The following is a 23,273-nucleotide window of genomic DNA, read 5'->3' on the forward strand; positions in this document are numbered from 1 at the left end:
TTTTGGTGGTTTTTTTCGTAATTTTTACCAAATTAAAAAATTTTCTATAAAATTTTTTTGGGTTTTTTTTCCCCATTTTTACTGAATAAAAGTTTTCTAGAAAAGAAGATTTTTGGGGTTTTTTTCCCATTTTCACTGACTAAAGGTTTTCTAGAAAAGAAGATATTTAGGTGGTTTTTTCCTAATTTTTACTAAATAAAAGTTTGCTAGAAAAGAAGATTTTTGGGTGTTTTTTTTCCTAATTTTTACCAAATAAAAAAAGTTTTCCATAAAATATTTTTGGTGGTTTTTTTGGTAATTTTTACCAAATTTAAAAAATTTCTATAAAATTTTTTTGGGGGGTTTTTTCCCCCATTTTTACAGAATAAAGGTTTTCTAGAAAAGAAGATTTTTTGGGTTTTTTCCCCCATTTATACCAAATAAATATTTCCTAGAAAAGAAGATTTTTGGGGTTTTTTCCCCTAATTTTTACCAAATAAATATTTCTTAGAAAAGATTTTTTTGGTGTTTTTTTTCCCTCCTCCCCATATTTATTGCGGGTCGCCTTTGCATATAAAAAATATGAGGATTCAGAATTTTTGGGGTTTTTAGGGGATTTTGGGGATTTTTTTGGGTTTTTTTGTACTGAATAAAAGTTTTTTAGAAAAAATTGATTTTGGGTTTTTTTCTCTCTTCTATTTTTACTAATAAAAGTTCTCTAGAAAAAAACTGATTTTTGGGTTTTTTTCCCCATTTTTACTAAATAAAGGTTTTCTAGAAAAGAAGATTTTTAGTGTTTTTTTCCTAATTTTTACCAAATAAAAAATTTCTATAAAAATTTTTGGGTTTTTTTTCCCCATTTTTACAGATGGTTTTCTAGAAAAGAAGATTTTTGGGTGTTTTTTCCCATTTTTACAAATAAATGTTTTCTAGAAAAGATTTTTGGGGTTTCCTAATTTTACCAAATAAATATTTCCTAGAAAAGATTTTTTTGGGTGATTTTTTCCCTCTCAATATTTATTGGGTGCCTTTGTATATAAAAACATTTCGAAACGGATATACAGAATTTTTGGGGGTTTTTAGGGATTTTTTTTGGGGGGTTTTGGGTTTCTAACGTTTGTACTGAATAAAGATTTTTTAGAAAAAATTGATTTTGGGGTTTTCTCGTCTTTGCCATTTTTACTGAATAAAGGTTTTCTAGAAAAGAAGATTTTTGTGTCTTTTTTTCCTAATTTTTACCAATAATAAAAGTTTTTCTAGAAAAGATTTTTTTGGGGTTTTTTTCCTAATTTTTACCAAATAAAGGTTTTCTAGAAAAGAAGATTTTTGGGGTTTTTTCCCTAATTTTTACCAAATAAATATTTCCTAGAAAAGAAGATTTTTGGGGTTTTTTTCCCTAATTTTTACCAAATAAATATTTTCTAGAAAAGATTTTTTTGGTGTTTTTTTTCCCTCCTCCCCATATTTATTGCGGGTCGCCTTTGTATATAAAAACATATCGAAACGGATATACAGGAATTTTTGGGGGTTTTTAGGGGATTTTGGGGGATTTTGGGGGGTTTTGGGGGGTTGGGGGGCAGCCCATCCCCACCCCTGCCCCTCCCCCCACCACTAAGCCCCTCCCCCCCCGTTTGTACTGAATAAAAGTTTTTTTATGAAAAAATTGATTTTTGGGTGGTTTTTTCGAAATTTTTACCCAAAAAAAAAGGTTTTCTATAAAAATTTTGGTGGATTTTTCCCCATTTTTACTGAATAAAGGTTTTCAAGAAAAGAAGATTTTTGGGGTTTTTTCCCTAATTTTTACCAAATGAAAAAAGTTTTCTATAAAATATTTTTTGGTGGTTTTTCCATTTTTACTGAATAAAAGTTTTCTAGAAAAGAAGATTTTGGTGGTTTTTTGGTAATTTTTACCAAATTAAAAAATTTTCTATAAAATTTTTTGGGGTTTTTTTCCCCCATTTTTACAGAATAAAGGTTTTCTAGAAAAGAAGATTTTTTTGGTGTTTTTTTCCCCATTTTTACTGAATAAAGGTTTGCTAGAAAAGAAGATTTTTGGGGTTTTTCCCCTAATTTTTACTTAATAAAAGTTTTCTATAAAATGAGAGACTTTGGGGTGGGTTTTTTTTGCCCCCAGTTTCCCCAGTGTTCCCAGTATCTCCAGTATCCCCAGTGTCCCCAGTGTCCCCAGTGTCCCCAATGTTCCCCCAGTGTCCCCAGTGTTCCCAGTATCCCCAGTATTTCCAGTATCCCCAGTATCTCCAGTGTCCCCAATGTCCCCAGTATCCCCAGTGTCCCCAATATCTCCAGTATCTCCAGTGTCCACCAGTATCTCCAGTGTCTCCAGTATCCCCAGTATCCCCAGTGTTCCCAGTATCCCCAGTATCTCCAGTGTCCCCAGTGCTCCCAGTGTCCCCAGTATCCCCAGTGTCCCCAGTGTCCCCAGTGTCTCCAGTGTCTCCAGTGTTCCCAGTATCCCCCGGTGTCCCCAATATCCTCATTGTCCCCAATGTCCCCAGTGTCCCCAGTGTCCCCAGTGTCCCCAGTATCCCCAGTGCTCCCAGTATCTCCAGTGTCCCCAGTGTTGCCAGTGTCCCCAGTGTCCCCAGTGTCCCCAGTGTCCCCAGTGTCCCCAATGTCCCCAGTGTCCCCAGTGTCCCCAGTGTCCCCGGTATCTCCAGTGTCCCCAGTATCTCCAGTGTCCCCAGTATCTCCAGTGTCCCCAGTATCCTCAATGTCCCCAATGTTCCCCCAGTATTCCCAGTATCTCCAGTGTCCCCAGTGTCCCCAGTATCTCCAGTGTCTCCAGTATTCCCATTATCTTCAATGTCCCCAGTATCCCCAGTGTCTCCAGTGTTCCCAGTATCCCCCAGTGTCCCCAATATCCTCATTGTCCCCAATGTCCCCAGTATCTCCAGTATCTCCAGTGTCCCCAGTGTCCCCAGTGTTGCCAGTGTCCACCAGTGTCCCCAATGTCCCAAATATCCTCAATTTCCTCAGTGTCCCCAGTATCTCCAGTGTCCCAAATATCCTCAATGTCCCCAATGTTCCCCCAGTGTCCCCAGTACCTCCAGTATCCCCAGTATCTCCAGTGTCCCCAATATCCTCAATGTCCCCAGTATCTCCAGTATCTCCAGTATTCCCATTATCTTCAATGTCCCCAATGTCCCCAGTGTCCCCAGTATCTCCAGTATATCCAGTGTTCCCATTATCTCCAGTGTTCCCAGTATCCCCAGTATCTCCAGTATCCCCAGTATCTCCAGTGCTCCCAGTATCTCCAGTGTCCCCAATATCCTCAATGTCCCCAGTGTCTCCAGTATCCCCAGTGCTCCCAGTATCCCCAGTGTTCCCAGTATCCCCCAGTATACCAATGTCCCCAGTATCCCCAGTATCTCCAGTATCCCCAGTATCCTCAATGTCCTCCAGAGTCCCCAGTGTCCCCAGTATCTCCAGTATCCCCAGTATCTCCAGTATCCCCGAAGTCCCCAGTGCTCCCAGTATCCCCAGTATCCCCATTATCTCCAGTATCTCCAGTGTCCCAAATATCCTCAATGTCCCCAATGTTCCCCCAGTGTCCCCAGTATCTCCAATGTCCCCAGTATCCCCAGTGTCCCCAGTGTCTCCAGTATCCCCAGTATCTCCAGTATCTCCAGTATCCCCAGTGTCCCCAATATCCTCAATGTCCCCAGTATCCCCAGTATCTCCAGTATCCCCAGTGTCCCCAATATCCTCAATGTCCCCAGTATCCCCAGTGTCCCCAGTGTCCCCAGTATCTCCAGTGTCCCCAATGTTCCCCCAGTATCTCCAGTATCCCCAGTATTCCCAGTATCCCCAGTGCTCCCAGTGTTCCCAGTATCTCCAGTGTCCAGCAGTGTCCACCAGTGTCCCCAATGTCCCCAATAGCCTCAATGTCCCCAATGTTCCCAGCGTCCCCAGTATCCCCAGTGTCCCCCAGTGTTCCCAGTATCCCCAATATCCTCAATGTCCCCAATGTTCCCCCAGTGTCCCCAGTATCCCCAGTATCCCCAGTGTCCCCAGTGTTCCCAGTGTTCCCAGTATCTCCAGTGTCCACCAGTGTCCACCAGTGTCCCCAATGTCCCCAGTATCCTCAGTATCTCCAGTATCTCCAGTGTCCCCAAATATCCTCAATGTCCCCAATGTTCCCCCAGTGTCCCCAATGTCCCCAGTGTCCCCAATGTTCCCCCAGTGTCCCCAGTATCCCCAGTACCCCCGGTACCCCCAGCGCTACCCGCTGTCCCCCCCCCGGGCGGGTTTTGTCCCCTCCCTGGTCCCCCCCAGCAGCCCAGCCCCCTCCTGGTCATCGGCGCCATCGTCCAGCGAGGTGACAGCGCCGGGGACGCCGTGCAGCGCGGCCACCTGGCCCAAGGTGTGGGCCAGCAGCAGGACACCTGTGACCCCCAGCAGCAGGTACGCTGTGGGGACAAAGGGGACATGGTGGGACACGAGGGGACATGATGGGACATGGGGGACATGGTGGGACGTGGTGGGACATGGTGGGACACAAGGGGATATGGTGGGACATGGTGGGACACGAGGGGACATGAGGGGACAAAGGGGACATGGTGGGACAAAGGGGACATGGTGGGACATGGTGGGATATGGTGGGACATGATGGGACATGGTGGGACAAAGGGGACAAAGGGGACAAAGGGGACAAAGGGGACATGGTGGGACATGAGGGGACATGGTGGGACACGAGGGGACATGAGGGGACAAAGGGGACATGGTGGGACATGAGGGGACATGGTGGGACAAAGGGGACATGGTGGAACAAAGGGGACATGGTGGGACATGGGGGACATGGTGGGACGTGGTGGGACAAAGGGGACATGAGGGGACATGGTGGGACATGGTGGGACAAAGGGGACATGGGGGCACATGGTGGGACAAAGGGGACATGGTGGGATAAAGGGGACATGGTGGGATAAAGGGGACATGACGGGACTTGGGGGACATGGTGGGACATGATGGGACATGGTGGGACATGATGGGACATGGTGGGACTTGGGGGACATGGTGGGACATGGTGGGACATGGTGGGACTTGGGGGACATGGTGGGACTTGGACATGGTGGGACATGATGGGACATGGTGGGACACAAGGGGACATGGTGGGACATGGTGGGACATGGTGGGACATGATGGGACATGATGGGACATGGTGGGACATGGTGGGACATGATGGGACACAAGGGGACATGGTGGGACATGATGGGACATGGTGGGACGCGAGGGGACATGGTGGGACTTGGGGGACATGGTGGGACAAAGGGGACATGGTGGGACTTGGGGGACATGGTGGGATATGTTGGGATATGGCAGGACAAAGGGGACATGGTGGGACACGAGGGGACGCGATGGGGTCAGATGGGACATGATGGGATCAAATGGGACCCAATGGGATCAAATGGGATCAAATGGGACCCAATGGGATCAAATGGGATCAAATGGGATCAAACGGAACCCAATGGGATCAAATGGGACCCAATGGGATCAAATGGGATCAAATGGGACCCAATGGGACCCATAGGAACCCAGTAGAATCCAATAGAACCCAACGGAATCCAGCGGAACCCCATGGGACCCACTGGAACCCAATGGAATCCCAAAAACCCAACTCAACCCCAAAAACCCAACTCAACCCCAAAAACCCAACTCAACCCATCCAGAACCCAATGAAACCCCAAAAACCCAACTCAACCCATCCAAACCCTATCCAAACCCCAAAACCCAACTCAAGCCATCCAGAACCCAACGAAATCCCAAAAACCCAACTCAACCCATCCAGAACCTAACAAAACCCCAAAAACCCAACTCAACCCATCCAGAACCCAACGAAATCCCAAAAACCCAACCAAACCCCAAATGAACACAACCAAACCCCACCCAAACCCCAAAAACCCAACCCAACCCATCCAAACCCCAACTCAACGCAACCAAACCCCAACAAGACCCCAAAAACCCAACTCAACCCATCCGGAACCCAACAAAAACCCAAAAACCCAACGAAACCCCGAAAACCCAACTCAACCCATCCAGAACCCAACGAAATCCCAACAAAACCCATCCAGAACCCAACGAAATCCCAAAAACCCAACTCAACCCATCCAGAACCCAACTCAACCCAACCAAACCCCATCCGAACCCCAAAATCCCAACCCAAACCCCACCCAAAACCCCAAACTCCTCAACCCCCTCCAACCCCAAGACCACCCAAAACCCCAAACCCACCAGCCACGGCCACTTGGTAGAGCGGCCGGAGCGGCTGCCGCGGCCGGCCGGCCGGCACGATGTCCCCAAATCCCACCGTGCACAGCGAGGTGACGCAGAAGTACACGGCGTCCAGGTATGTCCAGGTGGGCTCCACCAGGTGGAAAGCGGCGGCCGGCAGGAGCACCAGGACCACCAGAGTGACCACCAGCAGGCCCAGCAGGTGGAGGCGGGCGGCGGCCAGCCGGCCGTAGCCAAACCGGGCCTGCAGGTAGCCGCGGGGCCGGCGGGTCAGCGGGCCGGCCAGGTGACGGGCGGTGGCCGCCAGGAGGAACATGGTGGCCGGGACGGCGGCGGCGGCGTAGGCGGCGCAGAAAGCTCGGCCGGAGGGGGACAGGGGAGTCGCCGGGCCGTAGCCTGGGGGGGCACGGGGAGGGTCGGGGGTGACCACCAGTTGGTGGGGGTGGGGTTTGGGGGGCTTGGGGGGCTTGGGGGTCCTTGGGATTATGGAGGTCCTGGAGGTCTTGGGGGTCGTGGAAGGTTCTTGGAGTTATGGAGGTCCTGGAGGTCTTGGGGGTCTTGAGGGTCTTGGGGGTCCTGGGAGGTCTTTGGGATTATGGAGGTCCTGGAAGTCTTGGGGGTCTTGAGGGTCTTGAGGGTCTTGAGGGTCTTGGGGGTCTTGGGGGGGTTTTGAGGGTTTTGGGGGGGTTTTGAGGGTCTTGAGGATCATGGGGGTCGTGGAGGTTCTTGGAATTATGGACCAATTGGGGTGGATGGAGAGTTTTGGGGGTCTTGGCGGTCTTGAGGGTCTTGGGGCTCTTGAGAGTCTTGGGGGTCTTGGGAATCATGGAGGTTCTTGGGATTATGGATGTCTTGGGGTGGATGGAGAGTTTTGGGGGTCTTGAGGGTCTTGAGGGTCACGGGAGGTCCTTGGGATTATGGAGGTCCTGGAGGTCTTGGGGGTCTTGAGGGTCTTGGGGGTCTTGAGGGTCTTGGGAGGTCTTTGGGATTATGGAGGTCCTGGAGGTCTTGGGGGTCTTGAGGGGCTTGGGGGCTTGAGGATCATGGAAGGTTCTTGGAGTTATGGAGGTCCTGGAGGTCTTGGGGATCTTGAGGGTCTTGGGGGTTTGGGGGTCTTGGGGTCTTGGAGGTCTTGGTGGGGCTTGGGGGGCTTGAGGATCATGGGGTCTTGGGAGGTTCTTGGGATTATGGACATTGGGGGGATGGTTGGGGGGTCTTGAGGGTCTTGGGGGTCTTGGTCTTGGGGGCTTGGGGGTTTTGGGGGTCTTGAGGGTCTTGGGGGTCTTGGGAGGTTCTTGGGATTATGGACGTCCTGGAGGTCTTGGGGGTCTTGAGGGTCTTGAGGGTCTTGGGGATCTTGAGGGTCTTGGGGGTCTTGAGGGTCTTGGGAGGTCTTGGGGGGTCTTGAGGGTCATGGAGGTTGTGGGAGGTTCTTGGGATTATGGAGGTCCTGGAGGTCTTGGGGGTCTTTGGGGGGGCTTGGGGGTCTTGGCGGGGCTTGGTGGGGCTTGAGGGGGCTTGGGGGTCTTGAGGGTCTTGGGGGTCTTGGGAGGTCTTTTGGGATTATGGAGGTCCTGGGGGTCTTGGGGGTCTTGAGGGTCTTGGGGGTCTTGGTCTTGGCAGGGCTTGGGGGGCTTTGGGGGTCTTGGTGGTCTTGGAGGTCCTGGAGGTCTTTGGGGTCTTGAGGGTCTTGGGGGTCTTGGGGGTTTTGAGGGCCTTGGGGGTCTTGGGACGTTCTTGGAATTATGGAGGTCCTGGAGGCCTTGGGGGTTTTGGGGGTTCCTTGGGGGGCTAGGGGGTCTCGTGGGTCCTCTAGGGGTCTTGGGGTTCCCCTGGAGGTTCCCGGGGGTCCCCTGGGGGTCTCGGGGGTCCTTTGGGGTCCCCTGAGGGTCTCGGGGGTCCCCTGGGGGGTCTCAGGGGTCTCGGGGCTTCCTTGGGGGTCCCGGGAGTCTCGGGGGTCCCCTGGGGGGCTCCCCGGGGGTCTCGGGGGTCCCCCGGGGGGTCTCGGGGATCCCAAAGGTCTCGGGGGTCCCCTGGGGGTCTCGGGGGTCCCCAAGGGGGTCTCGGGGGTCTCTCGGGGGTCTCACCCACGGTGGTCAGCAGGGTGACGACGAACAGCAGGGCGCTGGGCAGATCCCACTCGGCGGCGCTGGGGGTCTCGGGGGTCTCCTGGGGGGTCCCCTGGGGGGTCCTGGGGGTCTCGGGGTTCCCCTCGATCGCCCGCAGCCCCAGGACCCCCAACAGCACCAACCCCGCGTAGGCGACCCCCAAAAGCAGCGCCCCCCGCCCCATGGCCCCCCGAAAACGGGACCCCCAATGACCCCCGGGACCCCCTAACGACCCCCAAACGACCCCCGGACCACCTAACGACCCCCGAGACCCCCTAATGACCCCCAAACGACCCCGACCCCTGAACGCCCCTTAACGACCACCGGGACCTGCTGAACGACCCACGGACCCCTAAGGACCCCCTGAACGACCCCAGAGACCCTCTGAACGACCACCGGGACCCCCTAACGACCCCCTTAGCGACCACCGGGACCCCCTGAACGACCCCAAACGACCCCCGAGACTCCCGGGACCCTCTTAACGACCACCGAGACCCTTTTAACGACCCCAAACGACCCCCGAGACCCTCTTAACGACGCCCGGGACGCCTTAGCGACCTCCGGGACCCTCTGAACGACCCCCGGGACCCTCTGAACGACCACCGGGACCACCTTAACGACCCCAAACGACCCCAGGGACCCCCTTAGCGACCCCCGGGACCCCCTGGACCTCCTTAACGACCCCCTGAACGACCCCCGGGACCTTCTTAACGACCCCCGGGACCCTCTTAACGATCCCCAAACGACCCCCGGGACCCCTAACGACCTACCTAGCGACCCCCGGGACCCCCTAACGATCCCCAAACGACCCCCGGGACCCTCTTAACGACCACCGGGACCCCCTTAACGACCCCCTAACGACCCCCGGGACCTCCTGAACGACCCCCGAGACCACCGGGACCCTTTCACCGCTGTCGGCCCCGCTCCGACCCCCGCCCGCCGCCGGCTCTGCTCATCCCAGTCATCCCAGTCATCCCAGTCCCCCCCAGTTCCTCCCAGTCCATCCCAGTCCCTCCCAGTTCCTCCCAGTCCCTCCCATTCATCCGAGTCCCTCCCAGTTCCTCCCAGTCCATCCCAGTCCCTCCCAGTCCCTCCCAGTCCATCCCAGTTCCTCCCAGTCATCCCAGTCCATCCCAGTCCATCCCAGTCCCTCCCAGTTCCTCCCAGTCCCTCCCAGTCCCTCCCAGTCCCTCCCAGTTCATGCAATCCCCTTCCAGTCCCTCCCAGTCCCTCCCAGTCATCCCAGCTCATCCCAGTCCCCCCCCACTCCCCCCCAGTTCATCCCAAACCCCATCCCAGTTCCTCCCAGTTCCTCTCCGTTCCTTCCAGCCCATCCCAGTCCCTCCCAGTTCCTCCCAGGACGGAGTAGGGGGGAAGGACGGGTGGGAAACTGGGAGGGACTGGGATGGACTGGGAGGGACTGGGAGGGACTGGGATGAACTGGGAGGGACTGGGATGACCAGTAAGGGTTGTAAGGGTAATGGGACAGTTGATACTGGGCTAACTGGGAGGTCCATACTGGGCTAACTGGGACAGTTATACTGGGCTAACTGGGAGGTCCATACTGGGCTAACTGGGACAGTCCATACTGGGTTAACTGGGACAGTTATACTGGGCTAACTGGGACAGTCCATACTGGGTTAACTGGTCCATACTGGGCTAACTGGGACAGTCCATACTGGGCTAACTGGGACAGTCCATACTGGGCTAACTGGTCCATACTGGGCTAACTGGGACAGTCCATACTGGGCTAACTGGTCCATACTGGGCTAACTGGGACAGTCCATACTGGGCTAACTGGGACAGTCCATACTGGGCTAACTGGGACAGTCATACTGGGCTAACTGGTCCATACTGGGCTAACTGGGACAGTCCATACTGGGCTAACTGGGACAGTCCATACTGGGCTAACTGGGAGGTCCATACTGGGCTAACTGGGACAGTCATACTGGGCTAACTGGTCCATACTGGGCTAACTGGGAGGTCCATACTGGGCTAACTGGGACAGTTATACTGGGCTAACTGGGACAGTCCATACTGGGCTAACTGGTCCATACTGGGCTAACTGGTCCATACTGGGCTAACTGGTGTGACTGCCCCCAGCCCATCCCGTCACGGGATGTCACGGGATATCATGGGATGTCATGGGATGTCACAGGATGTCACAGGATGTCACAGGGTGTCACGAGGTCAGCTCTGCCCTGAGGCCAGCGGGTGGACAGACGGACAGTGGGGGAGGGGCTGGGGCTGGGGGGAGGGGCGTTGGGGACATCGTGGGGACATCGTGGGGACATCGTGGGGACATCGTGGGTTTGGGGACATCCCTGGGGACATTTTTGGGACATTTTTGGACATTTTTGGGACATTTTTGGGCCATTTTTTGGACATTGTGGGGACATTTTTGTGGCATCCTTGGGACATCCCTGGGGACATTTTGGGGACACTTTGGGGACATTTTTGGGACATTTTTGGGACATTTTTGGGCCATTTTTGGGCCATTTTTGGGACATTTTTTGGACATTGTGGGGACGTTTTTGGGGCATCCTTGGGACATCCCTGGGGACACTTTGGGGATATTTTTGGGACATTTTTGAGACTTTTTTGGGCCACTTTTGGGATATTTTTGAGACATTTTTGGGGACACCTTGGGGACATTTTTGGGACATCTTGGGGACATTTTTGGGACATTTTTGAGACATTTTTGGGCCACTTTTTGGACACTTTGGGGACATTTTTGGGCCAGTTTTGGGGACATTTTTGGGACATCCTTGGGACATCTTGGGGACATTTTTGGGACGTTTTTGGGCCATTTTTGGGCCATTTTTGGGACATTTTTGGGCCATTTTTTGGACATTGTGGGGACATTTTTGGGGCATCCTTGGGACATCCGTGGGGACACTTTGGGGATATTTTTGGGACATTTTTGAGACATTTTTGGGGATATCTTGGGGACATTTTTGAGACATTTTTGGGACATTTTGGGACATTTTTGGGCCATTTTGGGCCATTTTTTGGACATTGTGGGGACATTTTTGGGCCATCCTTGGGACATCCCTGGGGACATTTTGGGGACATTTTTGGCACATTTTGGGGACATTTTTGGGGACACTCTGGGGACACTCAGCGCTGTCCCAGCTCCCCTCCCCCCCCGCCGCTCCAGCTGTTGGGAACATCTGGCAGGAAGCCAAAATTCCCCAAATTCCCCAAAATTTCCCCAAAATAGACCCAAGATCCACCCAAATTCCCCAAAATCCCCCAAAATTCCCCCAAAATCACCCCAAATCCCTCAAAATCCACCCAAAAATCCACCCAAAATTCCCCCAAATCTACCCAAAATTCCTCAAAATCCCTGAAAATCCCTGAAAATCCCCCAAATTCCCCAAAATCCACCCAAATCCCCTCAAAATCCACCCAAAATGCCCCAAAAATCCCCCAAAATTCACCCAAAAATCTACCCACAATCCCCCCAAATTCCCCAAAATCCACCCAAAAATCTCCCAAATCCACCCAAAATCCCCCAAAATCCACCAAAACTCCCCAAAATTCACCCAAAATCACCCCAAATCCCTCAAAATCCACCCAAAATCCCCCAAAATCCACCCAAATTCCCCAAAATCTCACAAAATTCCCCCAAAATCCACCCAAATTCCGCAAAATCCACCCAAAAGTCACCCAAAAATCCCAAAATTCCCTCCTAAATTCCCCCCAAAATCCCCCAAATCCACCCAAATTCCCAAAAATTCCCCAAAATCCACCCAAATTCCCAAAAATCCACCCAAAATCCACCCAAAATCCACCCAAAATCACCCAAAAACCCACCCAAATTCTGCAAAATCTACCCCAAAATCCCCCCAAAATCCACCCCAAATCCCCAAATTCCCAAACCCCCAAAATCCACCCCAAATCCCCTCAAAATCCATCCAAAATGCCCTGAAACTCCCCAAATTCCCAAAATTCCCCAAAATCTCCCAAAATCCACCCAAAATTCCCCAAATTCCCCAAAATGCCCCAAAATTCCCCAAAATTCACCCAAAAATCCCCAAAATCCACCCAAATCCACTCAAAATTCCCAAAACCCCCAATCCACCCAAAATCCCCGAAAAATGCCCCAAATCCCCCAAACCCCGAAAATCCACCCAAATCCCCCCAAATCCCAAATTCCCAAAAATCCCAAAATCCATCCCAAATCCCCCAAATCCACCCAAAAATCCTCCAAAATCCACCCAAATCCACCCCAAAATCCCCCAAATCCACCCAAAAATCCACCCAAAATTCCCCAAATTCACCCAAAATGCCTCAAAATTCCCCCCAAATTCCCCCCAAAATCCCCCAAAATCCCCCAAATTCCCTCCCCACCCCCCAATTTCAGGGCCAGCCAGGCTCATTTGCATATATTTACATATTTATTACACCTTCCCCGCCCCTCCCCCAAAAAATTCCCTAAAAATCAAAACAAAAAAAAGGAAAAAAAAAAAAATAAAATAAAGTTTCCAATCCCGAAGTAAATTCCTTTTACAAAAATTCCAGGTTTTCCCCCCAAAAATTCCCGGGGAAAAGTTGGAAGAAAGTTTCAGAAAAAAAGCGATTTTTGGGGAGAAGAATCCCAAAATTTGGGTGGAAAATTCCCAATTTTTGGGTGGAAAAATCCCAATTTTTGGGTGGAAAAATCCCAATTTTGGGGTGGAAAAATCCCAATTTTGGGGTGGAAAATTTCTGATTTTGGGGTTTTTGGAGAGAAGAATCCCAAAATTTGGGTGGAAAAATCCAGATTTTGGGGTTTTTGGGGAGAAGAATCCCAATTTTTGGGTGGAAAAATCCCAATTTTTGGGTGGAAAATTTCCGATTTTGGGGTTTTGGGGAGAAGAATCCCAAAATTTGGGTGGAAAAATCCAGATTTTTGGGTGGAAAAATCCCGATTTTGGGGTTTTTTGGGATCCTCGCTGCTCCTCCCAATTGGAATTTTTTTTTTCCCCAAGAAACCTTTTTTGTCCCAAAATTCTGACCCCAAACTGCCAAAAATTGGTGTTTTTTAGGGAAAAAAATTTCCCTTTTCTGGCTCCAAATTCCCCTCGAGGGAAAAAGGTGAAAATTCAGCATTTTGGTTCAATTTTTTTTTTTCACTTTTTTCAAATTATTTTTAAGGATAATTTTAATTATCCTTAATTTTGGGGTTTTTTTTGGAGGTTTTGAATTTCAATTTTTTTTTTAAGGATTTTTTTGAGATTTCCAGAAGATTTTTTTTGGGAGATTTTGAGGAATTTTAGTGGAATTTTTTCTGCTTTTCCCATATTTTGTGTTTTTATGGATTTTGGGTGATTTGAGCTTTTTTCCCTCCTGTTTTTTTAATTTTTTTTTTGCTTTTTCCACATTTTTTGGTCCATTTTCACGGAATTTGAGAATTTTAGAAGTTTTCTTCATTCAATTTCTATTTCTAATTTGATTTTTTTGGGTCTTTTTTGGGTATTTTTTATATTTTTATTATTTTTTTCTATTTTCCCATGACTTTTATATGATATTCTAATTTTTTTCATAGTTTTTAATATTTTTATGAGATTCTGAGTGTATTTTTTTTTCATTTTTCACCAATTTCTGCAATTTTGGATTTTTTTCCTTTTTTTTAATTGGTTTTTTTTTCCTTTCCCATAATTTTCTCTATTTTTCCCATTTTTTTCCATCCATTTCCATCATGATTTTGTGGATTTTTCACAACTTTGAAATCCAATTTTTCAGGTTTTTTTGCCAACTTTAATGAAAACTTTTTATTTCTGTATTTTCACAACTTCCAAGATGTTTTTGAACCATTTTTAGGTGATTTTTGAAGGTTTTGAATCATTTTTAGGTGATTTTGGATGCTTTTTCCATGATTTTGGGGATTTTTATTTGATTTTCGATTTTTTTCCTCTTTTTTTGGTGAATTTCTTGATTTTTTTAAACATTTTCCACACAATTTTATAGAGCTTTGTGTAATTTTTCATCATTTCGACGCAATTTTGGTGCAATTTTGGCCATTGTTTCAATTTTTTTGTCTTTTTTTATGCATTTTGAATTTTTTTCCGTTATTTTTCCGCATTTTAATGGAGTTTTTGGTGCAATTTTTGGTGTTTCCTTTGCATTTTTTTCGGTTTTTTCCCATTTTCCCCCATTTTTTTACCATTTTTTGATGATTTTTCTCCCATTTCCCACAGAAAAATCAGAGCAAGAGCCTCAAATCCCAAAAATTTCTGATTTAATCCATCGGAAAAAAACCAAAACCTCGGGAGTTATCAGAATTTTGGGGCAAAAAAATCCAAATTTTGGCTTTTTTTCCTTCTCAAACCCTCCAAATTTGGTGTTTTTTCACCCTGAAATTGGGATTTTTGGGGAAAAAAAATGGGAATTTCAAGCCAAAGTCACCTCAGGGGAAAATCCTCAGGAATTTGGGGAAGAAAAAAGGATTTATTTACATTTTTTATGGCTGAGGCTGGGCGGGGAAAAATCCCAAAAAGTGACAAAATTCCCCCAAAATCCATCCTGAGGATCCAGGCTGCTCCCAGGGCAAATTTGGGATTTTTTTTTGGGGTGGATTTGGGGTTTTTTTGGTGGGTTTGGGGTTGGATTTGAGTTTTTTGGATCCAATTTGGGTTTTTTTTGGATTTTTTTTGGGTTGGATTTGGATTTTTTTGGGTTTTTTTGGGTTGGATTTGGATTTTTTGGGGTTTTTTGGGTTGGATTTGGACTTTCTTGGGGTCGATTTGCTTCCAATTCGACTTTTTCGTGTTGATTTCCCATTTTGGGGTTTCAAATTCCACTTTTTCTCACCAAATTTCCCAATTTCCCCTGGCCTGGACCTGCAGATTTTGGGGTTTTTGGGGACAAACTTTGCAGATTTTGGGGGTTTTTGGGTACCAAACCTGCAGATTTTGGGGGTTTTGGGGCTTTTTGGGACCAAACCCTGAAGATTTTGGTGGTTTTGGGGCCAAACCTGCAGATTTTGGGGTTTTTGGGGTCAAACCTGCAGATTTTGGGGTTTTTGGTGCCAAACCTGCAGATTTTGAGCCATTTCCCCCCAAACCCTGTAGATTTTGGGGTTTTTGATACCAAACCCTGCAGATTTTGGGGTTTTTTGGATCCCAAACCCCCCAGATCTCAATGTTTTGGGTACCAAACCTGCAAATTTGGGGTTTTTTGGATGCCAAACCTGCAGATTTTGGGGTTTTTGGATCCCAAACCCCCCAGATCTCGAGGTTTTTGATACCAAACCCGCAGATTTTGGGATTTTTGGATCCCAAACCCCCCAGATCTCGAGGTTTTTGATACCAAACCCACAGATTTTGGGGTTTTTTGGATCCCAAACCCCCCAGATCTCAATGTTTTGGGTACCAAACCTGCAAATTTGGGGTTTTTTGGATGCCAAACCTGCAGATTTTGGGGTTTTTGGATCCCAAACCCCCCAGATCTCGAGGTTTTTGATACCAAACCCGCAGATTTTGGGATTTTTGGATCCCAAACCCCCCAGATCTCGAGGTTTTTGATACCAAACCCACAGATTTTGGGGTTTTTTGGATCCCAAACCCCCCAGATCTCTTTGGGTTGTTTGGGGTTTTTTGGTGTGGTTTTGGGGTTTTTGGTGTTGGGTTTTTGTACAGATTTTGGGGTTTTTTGGATCCCAAACCCCCCAGATCTCGATGTTTTGGGTACCAAACCCTGCAAATTTTGGGGTTTTTTGGGTACCAAACCTGCAGGATTTTGGGGTTTTTGGATCCCAAACCCCCCAGATCTCGATGTTTTTGGGTACCAAACCTGCAGATTTGGGGGTTTTTTGACTCCAAACCTGCAGATTTTGGGGTTTTTGGATACCAAACCCCCCAAATCTCGATGTTTTGGGTACCAAACCTGCAGATTTTGGAATTTTTGGGTACCAAACCTGCAGATTTTGGGGTTTTTGGATCCCAAACCCCCCAGATCTCGATGTTTTTGATACCAAACCCTGCAAATTTTGGGGTTTTTTGATCCCAAACCTGCAGATTTTGGGTTTTTGGGTACCAAACCCCCCAGATCTTGATGTTTTCAGGGCCAAACCCTGCAGATTTTGGTACCAAACCTGCCAGATCTCGATGTTTTGGTACCAACCCTGCAAATTTTGGGGTTTTTTGGGTACCAAACCCCCCAGATCTTGATGGTTTTGATACCAAACCTGCTGATTTTGGGGTTTTTTGGGTACCAAACCTGCAGATTTTGATACCAAACCCCCAGATCTCGATGTTTTTGACCCCAAACCCACAGATTTTAGGGTTTTTTTTTGTCCCCAAACCCCCCATTTCCCCCCTTCACTGACAGAACGGCGACGCCGTGGGGTCGAAACCCTTGAAGACCTCCTTGAGCGACGCTTTGTCCCCTCCCTCCTCGGGGCTGTCCCTGGCCGGGCTGCCACCCGGGAAAGGACTGTCACCCCCCGGGAAGGGACTGCCACCCCCCGGGAAGGGACTGCCACCCCCCGGGAAGGGACTGCCACCCCCCGGGAAGGGACTGCCACCCCCTGCACGCCCCCCCGCCTTGGCCAGGCCCACCACGGGTGGCACGGGTGGCACGGGCAGGTTGTGCAGGCCAGGCTGGGCAGTGCCACCACCCTCGGTGGCTTTGGGCCGTGGCCGGTTGTAGCTGTTGTACCTGTCCGTGCAGGAGCTGTCCGGCCGCTCCGGCCGCTCGCCCTCGGGCTGCTCCAGCGCCGAGCGCCGCACGAAGGGCGGCTCCTTGCCCTTGCCGGGGGTTCTCCCCGCGTCACCCGCCGGTTTTTGGGTGGGATTCCCGTCGTTTTGGGGCTCTTTCCCCGAGGAGGGAGTCCGAGGGTCGTAGAGGCTGATGGCGCTCAGCACGCTGCTGGGGCCGGAGCCGGCCCAGCTCAGCCGCGGGTCGTAGGGCGCGATGGCCGGAGCGCCGTCCGGCTGGGCAGAGCCAGAACCGACCTCGGGGGGTTTCTGCAGCCGCGGGTCCTTGCGAGCCGTGCGGGGGTCGCTGGGTTTGTCACCTCCCCCCGTCCCCGAGGCTCCGACGCTCTTGAGGATCCGCGAGAGCAGCTCGAAGTCGGGCAGAGCCGCCGAGCTCCCCTCCGGCCGTTGTTGTTGCTGCCGAGGGTCCGAGGGGCCGGAGGGCGGCCGGAGCAGCCGAGGGTCCGAGGCGGGAGGGACGATGACCGGCGCGTCCTGCTTGGGGACGGGCAGCGGGATGAGATCCTCGGGGCTCCAGAGCACGGAGCGGGCGAAGGGCGGCCGGAGCAGCAGCACGTCCTTGCGGATGTGGGAGAACTGCTGCAGCTGCGAGCGAGGGTCGCGCTGGGGGTGACCCGGCGCGGCGTCCAGCGGGATGCTGAGGGGTTTGTCCCGCAGGATTCGCTCGCCCTCCTCCTCCTCGGGGGGTTTCTGGGGGGTGGGATCGGGTTTGGGGCCGTGGCGGGCCAGCCGGGGGTCGCAGGGGGGGATGGAGGAGGGGTCCGGAGGGAGAGGCTCGGAGCTCCGCGCCAGGCGAGGGTCGCGGAGCCGCGGGTCGGCGGGGCGGGGGGCGCGGGGCGGCTGCAGCCGGGGGTCGCTGGGAGGGTCTGCCGAGGGGTTCTGGGGTCGGGAGGAGCTCTGCTGGCGAAGGGATTTGAGGATGGAGGTGACGCTGCTGCCGCCGTCGTCCTCGTCGCTCGAGTACCAGTTGCCGGGGTCACCTTTGGGGGGGAAATTTGGGGGGAAAAATCTGGAATTAAACCCTGAAATAGGTAGAAATGTGACATCCTGGAAGCTCAAAATTGATCCTGAAATAGGTAGGAATGTGTCCTCCTGAAACCCCAAAATTAATCCCAAAATGCAGAGAAATTTGAACTTCTGGAACCCCAAAATTAATCCTGAAACGTGCAGAAATGTGACTAACTGAATCCCCAGCTGGAAAAATTTGGGGAAAAACCCCAAAATTAATCCCAAAATAGGCAGAAATGTGACCTCCTGAAATCCCAGCTGAAAAAATTTGGGGAAAAACCCCAAAATTAATCCCGAAATGCACAGAAATGTGATCTCCTGAAACCCCAAAATTAATCCCAAAATGCAGAGAAATTTGACCTCCTGAAAGCCCAAAATTAATCCCAAAATGCACAGAAATGTGACCTTCTGGAACCCCAAAATTAATCCTGAAATGTGCAGAAATGTGACTAACTGAATCCCCAGCTGGAAAAATTTGGGGAAAAACCCCAAAATTAATCCCAAAATAGGCAGAAATGTGACCTCCTGAAATCCCAGCTGAAAAAATTTGGGGAAAAACCCCAAAATTAATCCCGAAATGCACAGAAATGTGATCTCCTGAAACCCCAAAATTAATCCCAAAATGCAGAGAAATTTGACCTCCTGAAAACCCAAAATTAATCCCAAAATGCACAGAAATGTGAACTTCTGGAACCCCAAAATTAAACCCGAAATAGGCAGAAATGTGACCAACTGAAACCCCAAAATTAACCCCAAAATGCACAGAAATGTGACCTTTGTTATGCTCCTACTCCATCCCAGGAGTCCAGGGTGGATTTTGGATGGAAAAATCCCATTTTTCCCTCTCAGAACCCAGATTTTGGAGTAGAAAATCCCCATTTTTTCCCCTCAGAACCCAGATTTGGAATAGAAAATCCCTTTTTTCTCTCATCTTGTCATACCCCCTACACAAATTTGGGGTAGAAAAACTCATTTTTTCCTACCAGGACACATATTTTGGAGTAGAAAATCCCATTTTTTTCCCCTCAGCACCCAGATTTGGGGTGAAAAATCCCATTTTTTCCCCTCAGAACCCAAATTTAGAGTAGAAAATCCCATTTTTTTCCCCCTCATGACCCAAATTTGGGGTTTAAAACCCCATTTTTTCCCTTCAGCACCCAGATCTGGGGTGAAAAATCCTGAATTTTTTCCCTCAGGACACAGAAAATCCACATTTTTTCCCTCAGATCCCAAATTTGGGAAGAAAAATCCCTGTTTTTTGCCCTCAGGACCCAGAAAATCCCAGTTTTTTCCCCTCATAAACCAGATTTAAGAGTAGAAAATCCCATTTTTTCCCCTCATAACCCAAATTTTGGTGTACAAAGCCCATTTTTTTCCCCTCAGAACCCACATTTTGGGTTTAAAATCCCATTTTTTCCCCTCATGACCCAGATCTGGGGTGAAAAATCCTGATTTTTTCCCCTCAGGACACAGAAAATCCCCATTTTTCCCCTCAGAACTCATATTTAGATCTAGAAAATCCCATTTTTTCCCCTCAGCACCCAAATTTGGTATAGAAAATCCCATTTTTTCCCCTCAGGACACAGAAAATCCCATGTTTTCCCCTCAGAACCCAAATTTTGGAGTAGAAAATCCCATTTTTTTCCCCTCATGACCCAAATTTAGAGCAGAAAATCCCATTTTTTCCCCTCATAACCCAGTTTTGAGATGGAAAATCCCCATTTTTCCCTCAGAACCCAGATTTGGGGTAGAAAATCCCGTTTTTTCCCCTCAGGACCCAGAAAATCCCAGTTTTTCCCCTCATAAACCAGATTTAAGAGTAGAAAATCCCATTTTTTCCCCTCAGAACCCAGATTTTGGTGTACAAATTCCCATTTTTGCCCCTCATAACCCATATTTAGGTGTAAAAAACCCCATTTTTCCCCCTCATAACCCAAATTTTGGTGTACAAAACCCCATTTTTTCCCCTCAGAACCCAAATTTAGACCAGAGAACCCCATTTTTTTCCCCTCATGACCCAAATTTGGGTTTTTTCCCCTCACCCTCGTTGTCCTCCCTACACAAATTTGGGGTGGAAAATCCCATTTTTTCCCCTCAGGACCCAGAAAATCCCATTTTTTCCCCTCAGAACCCAGCTTTGGGGTACAAAATCCCCTTTTACCCTCAGAACCCAAATTTGGAGTAGAAAATCCCATTTTTCTCTCATCCTTGTCATGCTCCCTACACAAATTTGGGGTAGAAAATCCCATTTTCCCCTCATAACCCAAATTTGGCTTAAAAATCCCGTTTTTTTGCCCTCAGGACCCAGAAAATCCCAGTTTTTCCCCCACATAACCCATATTTTGGGGTACAAAATCCCATTTTTTCCCCTCAGAACCCAAATTTTGGTGTACAAAACCCCATTTTTCCCCCCATAACCCAGATTTTGGAGTAGAAAATCCCTTTTTTCTCTCTCAGACCCCAAACTTGGCGTACAAATTCCCATTTTTGCCCCTCATAACCCCAATTTGGGATGAAAAATCCCATTTTTTTTGCCCTCAGGACCCAGAAAATCCCAGTTTTTCCCCCTCAGCACCCATATTTTGGGGTACAAAATCCCATTTTTTCCCCTCAGAACCCAGATTTTGGGGTATAAACCCCCAGATTTTGGCGCACAAAACCCCTTTTTCCCCCTCATAACCCAAATTTGGGTTAAAAATCCCATTTTTTTGCCCTCATGACCCAGAAAATCCCAGTTTTTCCCCCTCAGCACCCAAATTTTGGGTTAAAAATCCCATTTTTTTGCCCTCAGGACCCAGAAAATCCCATTTTTCCCCCTCATAACCCAAATTTTGATGCACAAAATCCCATTTTTCCCCCTCATAACCCAAATTTGGGGTACAAAATCCCCATTCCTCTCACCCTCGTCGTGCTCCCTGTCGCTCCGGCCGCCCTCGGCCGCTCTCCGGCCGCCGTCCGGCAGGCGCTGCTTGTGTTTGATGCGCAGGAAGAGAGCGCGCTGGGCCGAGGGCAGGAACTCGGGCAGGGGGGCTCCGGGGGCAGCCTCGGGCTCCAGGGACCCCTCTGGGAACAGGGAGTCACCCCCTGGCCCTTCCACAGCCTCGTAGGGACAGAAATCCTCTGGGAAATGGGGAAAAATTGAGTTTATTGGGGAAAAAATGGGGTTATTGGAGGGAAAAATGGGGTTATTTGGGGAAAAAATGGGATTTTGGGGGGAGAAATGAAGTTATTGGGGGGAGAAATGGGGTTTTGGGGAGAAAAATGGGGGGAAAATGGGATTTTGGGGGGAAAAATGGGATTATTGGGGGGAAAAATGGGATTTGGGATGGGGAAATGGGGGGAAAATGGGGTTATTGGGGGAAAAATGGGGTTATTGGGGGAAAAATGGGGTTATTGGGGGAATTTGGGGAGGGGGCTCCGGGGGCAGCCTCGGGGTCCAGGGACCCCTCTGGGAACAGGGAGTCAGCCCCTGGCCCTTCCACAGCCTCGTAGGGACAGAAATCCTCTGGGAAATGGAGGAAAAATTGAGTGTATTGGGGAAAAAATGGGGTTATTGGGGGAAAATGGGGGAAAAATGGGGTTATTTGAGGGGAAAATGGGGTTATTTGGGGGTAAAAATGGGGTTATTTGGGGGAAAAAATTGAGTTTATTGGGGAAAAAATGGGGTTATTGAAATTTGGGGGAAAAATGGGGTTATTGAAATTTGGGGGGAAAAAGGGGTTATTGGGGGAAAATGGGGGAAAATGGGATTATTGGGGGAAAATGGGGTTATTGGGGGAAAAATGGGATTTGGGATGGAGAAATGGGTTTATTTGAGGAGAAAATGGGTTTATTTGGGGGAGATGGGGTTATTGGGGGAAATGGGGTTACTTGAGGGGAAAATAGGATTATTTGGGGGTAAAATGGGATTTGGGATGGGGAAATGAGGTTATTTGGGATGGAAGATGGGTTTATTTGGGGGGGGAAGTGGGGTTATTTGAGGGGAAAATGGGTTTATTTGCGGTAAAAATGAGATTATTGGGGTAAAAAATGGGATTTGGGACGGGGACCAACCCCGACCCACCCCATTATTTTGGGGTCAGCGCTCACCTGGCTCCCCCAGGCCGCCCGGCTCCATGTCCAGCCCCTCCTGCTGCGGGTAGAATCCATCGTAGAACGGCCCTGACCCCATGGCTGACCCCATAGCTGACCCCATACCTGACCCCATGGCTGACCCCATAGCTGACCCCATGGCTGACCCCATGGCTGACCCCATGGCCGGCCCCGGGCCGGGGGGGGGCAGCAGGGGCTCCTCGGGCGCCCCTCCCCCGCCGTAGGGCAGCATTGGGGGTCCCTGGTTGCCCCCCAGGGCCAGTTCGGGGTGCAGCTCCGGGGGGAGGGGCCCGGGGGGGCCGGGGAAGCGGGGGGGGGGAGGGCCGGGGGGCCTGGAGAGAGAAAATGGGGGGAAAAAGGGAAAAATGGGGAAAAATGGGGGAGAAAAAGGAAAAAAATGAGGGAAAAAAAAAAGGGGAAATTTGCGTTAGAGTGGGGGATGGTGGGGGGGTTGGGGACACACAGGTGGCACTGAGATGTGCCCCCCAGGTGTGCCCCAGACGCCCCCAGCTGTCCCCAGGTCCCCCCCAGGTGTCCCCAGGTGCGCCCAAGTGTGCCCAGGTTCCCCCCAGGTGTCCCCCCAGGTGTTCCCAGGTGCACTCCCCTGTCCCCCAGGTGCCCCCCAGATGCCCCCAGCTGTCCCCCACGTGCCCCCCAGGTACCGTCACCTGTCCCCAGGTGCCCCCAAGTGCCCTCCAGGTGCCCCCAGGTGCCCCCCAGGTACCCTCACTTGCCCCCAGGTGTCCCCCAGGTACCCCACCTACCCCCAGATGCCCTCAAGTGCCCCCAGGTACCCCCAGGTGCTCCCCAGTGTTCTCAGGTGTCCCCCAGGTGCCCCCAGATGCCCCAGTTTGCCCCCCAGTTCCCCCAGGTACCCCCAGGTGTCCCCAAGTGCCCCATGCCAGTTTGTCCCCCAGTGCCCCCAGATGCCCCCAGTTTGCCCCCAGGTACCCTCACCTGCCCCCAGGATGTCCCCAGGTATCCCCACTATCTCCAAGTGTCCCCAAGTGCCCCAGGTGTCCCCAAGTGCCCCCCAGTTTGCTCCCCAGGTCCCTCACCTGCCCCCAGGATGTCCCCAGGTATCCCCACCTACCCCAGGTGCTTTTTACACTTGTAGTGTGAACTAAATATC

At 50.3% G+C, this 23,273-nt stretch overlaps 1 protein-coding gene and 1 pseudogene across 2 annotated transcripts in view; both read right to left on the reverse strand.

Moving 5' to 3' along the window:
* Nucleotides 1-4,221: 4,221 nt before the first annotated feature.
* On the reverse strand, nt 4,222-8,520 carry LOC146424015 (potassium channel subfamily K member 6 pseudogene; annotated as a pseudogene). Its single transcript, XR_014847156.1, has 3 exons — nt 8,316-8,520; nt 6,229-6,624; nt 4,222-4,409 (listed from the first exon to the last, which is right to left on the reverse strand). The product of XR_014847156.1 is annotated as a potassium channel subfamily K member 6 pseudogene (transcript).
* An 8,106-nt stretch (nt 8,521-16,626) lies between these two features.
* Nucleotides 16,627-23,273, reverse strand: part of ZC3H4 (zinc finger CCCH-type containing 4) — a 27,543-nt gene continuing 20,896 nt past the window's right edge. The window contains exons 9-12 of the mRNA XM_085044016.1: nt 22,897-22,901; nt 22,139-22,473; nt 20,951-21,169; nt 16,627-18,021 (exon numbers count right to left, since the gene is read on the reverse strand). Coding sequence (XP_084900142.1) covers nt 16,643-18,021; nt 20,951-21,169; nt 22,139-22,473; nt 22,897-22,901 — 1,938 coding nt within the window. The 3' untranslated portion in view covers nt 16,627-16,642. The remainder of the gene's footprint in view (nt 18,022-20,950; nt 21,170-22,138; nt 22,474-22,896; nt 22,902-23,273) is intronic.

This window comes from Lichenostomus cassidix, unplaced genomic scaffold, assembly GCF_008360975.1.
Source record: "Lichenostomus cassidix isolate B80296 unplaced genomic scaffold, HeHo_3.0 HiC_scaffold_35, whole genome shotgun sequence".
NCBI lineage: Eukaryota > Metazoa > Chordata > Aves > Passeriformes > Meliphagidae > Lichenostomus > Lichenostomus cassidix.